Source organism: Alosa pseudoharengus, unplaced genomic scaffold (assembly GCF_046254945.1).
Source record: "Alosa pseudoharengus isolate Yale_2024_CS ecotype anadromous, Long Island Sound unplaced genomic scaffold, YU_APseudo_1.1 YU_APseudo_1.1_scf_13, whole genome shotgun sequence".
In the NCBI taxonomy this organism is placed as follows: domain Eukaryota; kingdom Metazoa; phylum Chordata; class Actinopteri; order Clupeiformes; family Clupeidae; genus Alosa; species Alosa pseudoharengus.
The window spans coordinates 16,040,096-16,048,209 of record NW_027468598.1 but is presented as its reverse complement, the minus strand read 5'-3'; the positions used below and the strand labels follow the sequence as shown (position 1 = coordinate 16,048,209).

Sequence of the window (8,114 nt, the reverse complement as noted above, 5' to 3'; positions counted from 1 at the left end):
TTCCAACCGACGACAGTACACGAACCTTTTCCTCCAAACAGTGATTTTTATATAGTAAATGTGCAGTTAATAGCAGTTATTTCAGGAGTAATCGTGTAAATAATAGTGTTTTGGTAATAGCCTTTTGGCAAATTTGGGATTTGCTCTGCAGGTCCATCTAGAGGTCATTGAAGCCCATTTCCAATGGGTATTTATTTTGATGTTTTATTTTGGTGTATTTTTACCATCCCTGGGCATGGTTGACATTGAGAATAAATGCTGTTTTAGGAAATATTAACCAATGTGAATGGAATAACCTATTTTTTGCATGGTTATGTTCTTTTTGCATGACAAAAATCCAAACGTGTCTTTCTTAACAAATATATCCCCTCTAGCTAGCTTCAGTAGGTGGAAAGCTACAATGACTGGTCAATGGAGACTCCTGGGTGTAACTTTCCTCCTGTTCTGTTCTGTACACATGCAAAAAACGCTCAGCTAGCAGCTGAGAAATTAACTCATGCCATGTAAGGTGTGGTTGTGTGTGTGTTTTAATTGAGCCCTGCCAGGGGACTGTAGATGTAAATTCTGAGGCTAACTCAATGCATCAAATGGTAACATATGTAAGAGATAATGTATTATATGCCGGATGCATTGCTTATTTATAGATCATGCATCACGGGGTGGTGGTAACTTGTGGATATCCGACTCTAGTTTTAATGAGTAAATTACGCCATCTGCAGGAAATTACGAGGTATGACGACATAACATTTGTGAGGTAGAACACTCACTGCAACTATTGCTTTCATTGTCATAAAATCAGCTTGTTTGTATTGAAAATTGTCCTGAGTATGGACAGCCAAATGTGACCGCTTACCTTCTGTCATATGACAGAAGGTAAGCTGTCACATTTGGCGACATATATATACGACATATAAAAACGACATAATAGGCTATAGTTATGTCAGTTCAGTTCAGGTGACGTTACATATCGTCTGATGGACTTTCCCAAGTCGGCGTCCTATTCACCTACGTGTCATATTCAATGTAATTTAGACATACGTGTTCATGTCGTATAAGTATGACTTCCATGCGACTTTGTGAAACAATAAATGACAAGAACGAACTTAACGTTACCCATTGAAAGTCGTTTGAAAAAAGGCTACCCCGATACGCATGCGCCCTAGGCTTTGTGTACATTCTTGTAGGGCAAACGATGGCGCTTGTACAGATGGTTAAAGGGCCCTGTGCACTAACATGCAGAGAGGTTTACAATTGTAGCTAGAATTTAGCGAGACTCACAGACAGTTGATTTCGGGATTGGAAAAATCCTTTTCAGTCATCATTGTATAATTTTCCAGGATCATCTCTATGATGTCACATCATAAACTCCAGGATTGAGAAGGCAGTCGAGAAATGTATTAAGAGTGCTTAAGGAGCCACGTATCGTTAGCTTGCTAGCTAGTTATCCAAGTGAATGCGAGGAGGCTAGTTTTCTATACACTGACAGATTAAATTCACTCATACAGCAGTCGGTATAATTTGTGCTTGCAAATAAGGCTCGAGCGAGAAACAGCTGTGGTGAGTAGCAAAGACTGTTTCCCTTACAAAGTCAGCAATCCTTGGTTCGCTAAGCTGAAACCGGACGCTTGATTTATTGTTAGCCTCTGTAGTAGCCTAGTTGTAGCAGGCTGACAGGCTAGACAGGCTTGTTACCCAGTGTTGATGTCTAAACTAAACATTGTCCGATCTGCCAAAATGATCTTCCAAACGCTAACATTAGGTAACGTTAGTTATAATGGTTATCAAGCAAAATTAGACCTAACCAAATTAGCCCAGCATTTCACGTCCCATGGAGATTTGTTTTTGTTGTTGGTTTTTTAAGTCTGTACTATTAATTAATGTTATGTTATTTTAGGCTCAGGATAGACTGTAACTACAGCCAATTAACTTACATAACCAAAGTAAAGTGACACGTTGTTAATGTTGTTATAACTGGTAGGTGTAAAGACGAGCTGTGGCAACATTTGCTAGCTTGCTGGCAGTGCAATTCAACGAGTTGCCTAGTTTCAGTTATATTGTTAGCTTGCATTGTTGTGTTATTTAGCCAACTAACTGGTTACCGAACAATATGGCATCGACGTTAGCTGCCTATCAGTGGCTATGTACTTAGTTGGCAAGCTGTTTAGTAACTGGTATGCTATAGCTAGTTGTGCACAAGCTTAGCCTGCTAGCCAACGTTACCACTGTAGGTGTTAGTTTACCACGTATTATAACATTACCTCGCTATTTGTTTAAACACAAACCAATATACTGGATTAAAGATTAACTTTTTAACATTCACGTAACTTCTCCAAACCAAAAGCGTTTGATTATGAAGCTTATTTATAAGCTAACCATTGTTAACTGTTACAGCTTGGTAAGGAACTCTTTCGCTTTGTAGCTCGCTAGCATTTGATGGTACTTGTCCACGTCAACACAGAAATAATGGCGTGATGGCCAATATTATGACTTTCGAGAGAGATGCATATAATGCCAGTCATCTATTTAGAAAGAAAACTACTAAGCATGTCTACACCAGGAAACGCTTCGCAAAGTCACGGTCAGAAATTTAAGTTACATTGGATAGATAGCTATAGTAAACGTCTGCAGCCTCAGCAATTAACAGTGCCCTCCAGTAGTCCTATCATATTAAATGTCACTAATAGTGAAATGTTATGACCATTTCTCTTGTTATTTAACTTTGATTAGCAACGCCTTCTTTGGTTGCATGCAATTGCAATTCATTGACAATAATTGTCATCTATTAAACTACCATCTGGTTACCACTCATTTGAAACATTTCCACAAGACAGTTAACAAAGTTTGGCAATTCATAACAAAATGTAATGCTTACTTTTAATGTCCACTAGTATGCTGTCTGCCTTGCAGTATAATTTCCCTTGTATTATCTTGCAGTTCTCTGCATGATGTAGGCTATCAATAATACTTTTATGAAGGATTTCATCCAAACTCAACTCAAACTACTTGGATGAACTGAGAGGGTTGGGACCCTGGTGCAGGCTGTGGTTCCATGAGTGGAAGATGACCACCACTACCTACCACTAAGCTCCTGCTAAATTTTAAAAGCATTAGGTTGTGATCAGAGGCCATCATTTCCCTTCCATTTATTTTTCAGGATTTTCATTCTTGGCTTTATTTGAACAAAGTTTATGTTTGCTAGTGCAGTATACAGAGTGGAATACGTGCATTCACCCTTCCTGAAAATGCCTTGCACTGAAGATAGAATATGAAAAATGTGAAATAAGAAGCCTTTCTTTCTTTTACATTAGAGGCGTGAATTGTCTTGTCAAAATGAACAATTGAGAGATGGGCCTATGCATATCATAAATTAGACTTTTATGTGGCCTTCTGTGGTGGTAAACTTTTTTGTCCATTTGACATCTTGCTGTGGTGGTAACCATAATCAATCAATCAATCAATCAATCAATTAATTATTGTTTAAAGTGCAGTAACACCATGCAACATGGTCTCAATGTATGTGAGTACAGAAAAGTTGGTTAGCATAACCTACTTACCTTACCAGAGAGAGACATTTTGTCAATTGATTTCTCTAATGAATTGATGTCTAATTTGACATTGCTGTAAAACAAATGGCTACAGGTGCTTATTTGCATGGGCTATGTTATCTAGTGATGGTCGGTTTCACAAAGAATAGACAAGCAGATGTTTGCGCTGGTTTCTCTCTTACGCTCTTTCAATTCTCACTTTCTTGTCTTATAGTTTTTAAACACCTCCAGGTGTCTCCCCTTGTCCTCAGTGTTCTCATTTCTCTTATAAATTCCTTCATCAAGAATATCAATAAAATTCCATTTTACACATTTGGTTGGAATGTTCCATATTCTTGTGCACTCATATTTTTCCCAGCATATTGAAAATGTTGAGCTAGGGGAAGTTTGATTGAGAGAAGTTTCATCCACTCATGACTGGTGGAATGCCCCCCTTTATTCACTGTAAGAAGACGAAGGAAGTACTGGCCTGTCAGGAGATTAGGTCACACTCACCCCTTGGTGCATCTCTTCAACCTTGAAGTTAGACTTAAATGTCCAGAAATGTTCTGGGACATTCTACCAGAAACATAGCCTACATTTCCTTTTCTGGGATTGTTTCAATGAATGAAACTTGTATAATCTAGGAGTTGTTCTGCAAAAGGATATGTAATTCATTAGGCTCTCAGATGTTTTTTTCTTTATTAAAAAACACAATTGTAAAAAATCCAGCCATATCTGAGCTATGTATTTCACAGGATTGTTGTGATAAAGACTGATTAAAAAAAAAAAGTTGTTTGCATCAATATATTAAATTACCTTTATCCTCTGCATGCTACATTCACATATCAATCTTTATTATTAACTCTTCGGAGAGGCTCTGAATGCTGTTAAGGTAGGCAGGCATGACTTTGTTTACTCATGGCGACGGTTAGGTGGAATAAACGTAAATGGAGCCGGATCTCTGTTGGTAGAAAAGGGCAAAGTTTGCCCTCGGTATTGGTGGTGCGACTCTCTTAACCCTTCCTGACCTGATGTATTGAGCGCACAAGATCAGGTTGTTGAAGAGATAGTGACCTAGAGCCCCTAGAGCTCTCGTTTGCCAAGAGGCCGTGGAGCCCCAGACGTGTGACTGCCACTTCCTGAGTCTCTCACGGCTCTCCTCAGGGCCCTTTCTGCCTGATGCAGGCCTTCGCCTGCCACGTGACCGGAATCATGCATACGGCATCCCTTATTTAGAAATGAACCGATTCTGCTCGATGTAGCAGTTAATCTAGCAGTGATGGTATCGTTAGCTGTAGGAAGTCTTGCCCAACAGTCTGCGGTCAAAGGAAGCATGGTAGTCCGACCTCTTCATACTTTCAATACACGCTTGATTTTGTAATGAATTTGATGATAACTCTCATTAGCATCTATTGCATGTACTCATATTAATTGCTTGTGAGACAGCAAACTAAGATCCATTAGGTAGAAACTATTAAAGACAGAAGGATGTCAAACATGTGTTTCCCTACATCAGGAAGTTGAAACTATGAACAAAATTGTGTACTGAATAGATTAATTAATAATTTATATATCGCTTGCTCAATCAATCAGTCAATCAATCAATCAATCATTGACTCAGTCTTTATTTCTATGGCGCCGTTTTGCGTCAGTGTGATATGCGCTCACTTTCTAAGACCCATGCTACAGCATTCTGAATGGTCTAGCTAAAAAAAAAAAGCGTACTATTTTCTCTGTATCTGTTGATAAAGAAATGGCTGTGCTTTGGCAATGTTTCTGAGCCAGAAAGGACAATGCAATTCTGTAACTGGCTAATAAGGGTGGTCTGGATTAAATGCAGTCAAATGCAGTCATCTTTCAGTCAAACAGTCTGTACAAAGTGTGCAGGTGGTGGGTTTCAGTTGCATCACTTCTTTCCTGAGTGTTACCATATCAACAATTGCAAAGTCAGACATGGTAAATTCAGGTGGAGGAGAAGTGTCTAGAGACAGGCACTCACAAATATGTAGTATGACGGGGTTACGACCCAACCTGATTTTGGTTATTGTGTCTGTTTTGGTATTCCTGTTAAATAAGCTTCAGTTGAAAAAGCCAGTATGTGTTGCACTGCCATAAGCTCTCAGTCCAAGGACAGTTGTCATGACCGCATAGGCTACTTTTTGTGGCCTCCATCTTTTAAAGTTGTTGACAAACTTTTGGAAGACTTTGTGAAGATGCGTTGATGTCCATGTATGGTCAAGCAGAGATTTAATTATTTGTGAGTTGTTCCAGTTAATTAGCCTGATTTAGGGGTGGTAATGTCACTTTAAACCTGGATGAGTGCAAGCCTTCTTATGTCATATCCTTTTCATAGGCAGGCCTAAAGCTCCTAAGGCTGTAAGATGCAAAACAATCACAAACTTTCCAGTGGATGGATAAAGTGTGCAACATTTGGCTCGACCACTGTGACTTTCAACATCACTAGGTTTTGCTGTCGCCTCTCAATAACCATCAGGTTTTGTAAAGGCTGTCATTTGTTTGGAGATACACTTGACAGAACATTGTCTCTTCAGTTCTCATATTCGGCTGTTTCCGGAAATTTGATTCCTGCCTCACCCATGTCTATGTCATGTTAAGTCTGTTTTGCTAGGGAACATAGTAAAGCAAGCAACAATAGGTTTCTTGGTCAAACCTGTTGTGTCAGTTCACATAACGCTGTGGCAGGAGATGTAGCCTAGTCTTAGTGGGCTTGTGTCCATTGACCAGCACCTTGTAACCTGGCAGTGTTTGAGCTTAAGGAGGGGGTGTGGCTAGCAGTTAAGCCAGATCACCCTCGGGTTTAGCGATGCACTAGATTCTAATTAGGTTCAAGGACACATGTGCCACCTCTCTGTCTCTTTCCCTCTATCTTTCTCTCTCCTTCACACTCTCTCTAGCTACCTCTCTATACCGCTCTATACCTCTGTGGTTTCTGCACGGTGTTGGGGGCTGCCAATGCTGTCTGGAATATCCCAGGACTATGCTGAAAGGCCAGTGCTATAATTCACGGTATGAGTCGCTATGTCATCATGCTCGAGGTTACTTTACCTTTGATTGACAAAGTGGAAAATTGCATCAGGGAAAGTGTATCAGGACTAGTTTTGCCATGACGTGCTGGCTCACAGGAGGACTTTCAGGTTTGGGTTTGTCTTTTGATTTGTATGCTATTCCTTTCCGCATGAACTGACCTTCCGCCAATAAATGCTGGGAACTGTTTGTCCTCTAGACCATAAAAAGTTGATGACGAGGTTGCATGTTATCGTCCAGTCAGAATGTTTCTCCTTAGATAACCTTACTGCTGTAAAAAGGGCTTTATGTAACTGTTTCACTATGTCATGAGGCCAAAAACCCAGATGTGATTACAAAGAAAAAACACATACACACATGATAGACACATTATAAAACAAAACGTCAATGTCCTTGTCTTTCTTTGTTAGGTTGAATCGATAAATAAGTCTAACTGAAGTAGGCATCCGACAAAACAAACTTCAGAAAGACTGCAACTTGAACTAAATGCAACTGTATGAGGCTTTTCAAATGACTTCAACGCTTCTGTAGTGTGAATACGATAGTCCAGCTGTCTTCATGACCAGCTATCATGACTGTTGATGTGACTATGTAGCCCATGTCTATTTGTAGTGGAAGTTGTGTACAGTTTGTAGGGTGGCTGGTTTCTCTTGACGGTACCCTCCTTTCACAAAAAGTTTGAGCCTTAAGGACAAACAAATGAAGATAAATGGTGGAGCTGAGGTGTGCTCAGAATTTTCCATCAGTGTTTCCTGCAAACCAAAACCAATGGGGACACTTGTGCCTCACATGCTCTCACAAATTGGCACACAAAAATAATATCTAGTCGCCCAGAGGTTCCACTTAGGTGCCTCTCTAATATTTCTATAATGACACTGAATATAGTAATATTATATATATATGAAATATATATATATATATAAATATATATATATATATGAGTGTGAGACCGTGGTCTTGTTTGTGGAGAGTAAGACATGGATGTCATAGCACTGATCTGATTGAGACTGATGGATCTGTCTGTGTGTGTGTGTGTGTGTGTGTGTGTGTGTGTGTGTGTGTGTGTGTGTGTGTGTGTGTGTGTGTGTGTGTGTGTGTGTGTGTGTGTGTGTGTGTGTGTGTGTGTGTGTGTGTGTGTGTGTGTGTGTGTGTGTGTGTGTGTGTGTGTGTGTCTGTTTGCGTGCAGGAGCTGGGAGTGCCTGGTCCGTGGTGTGAATGAGGGAGCCATGGCAGACCACACCCCCCCACTGGAGTCTGGCCAGCTGCTTAGCCCCGAGCTCCCACTCCTCCAGTCGCCCCCGCCCCCGGCCATGGTCAACGGAGAGGGACCGCAGCAGGTAAATCATATGTCACTTCCTCTTCCTCGATGTGGGAATCTTTTTCTTTTGAATGTACTCGTTTTTGGCTGTTGAATAGATTTCCGTGCTGGAAGCTAGCCCTGTGTAGGCCTCTGTTGTTACTCCTCTGTTATGTCTGCCTTGTGTGGCTGTTTGTAAACAAAGTCTTTTGCCAGAATGAAGTGTGTGTGTGTGTGTGTGTGTG

The 8,114-nt window shown here is 40.4% G+C and overlaps 1 protein-coding gene across 1 annotated transcript in view; it reads left to right on the top strand.

Moving 5' to 3' along the window:
• The first annotated feature begins 1,200 nt into the window (after nucleotides 1–1,200).
• Nucleotides 1,201–8,114, top strand: part of fndc3a (fibronectin type III domain containing 3A) — a 64,503-nt gene continuing 57,589 nt past the window's right edge. Inside the window, exons 1-2 of the mRNA XM_076282280.1 lie at nucleotides 1,201–1,557; nucleotides 7,759–7,909. Coding sequence (XP_076138395.1) covers nucleotides 7,799–7,909 — 111 coding nt within the window. The 5' untranslated portion in view covers nucleotides 1,201–1,557; nucleotides 7,759–7,798. The remainder of the gene's footprint in view (nucleotides 1,558–7,758; nucleotides 7,910–8,114) is intronic.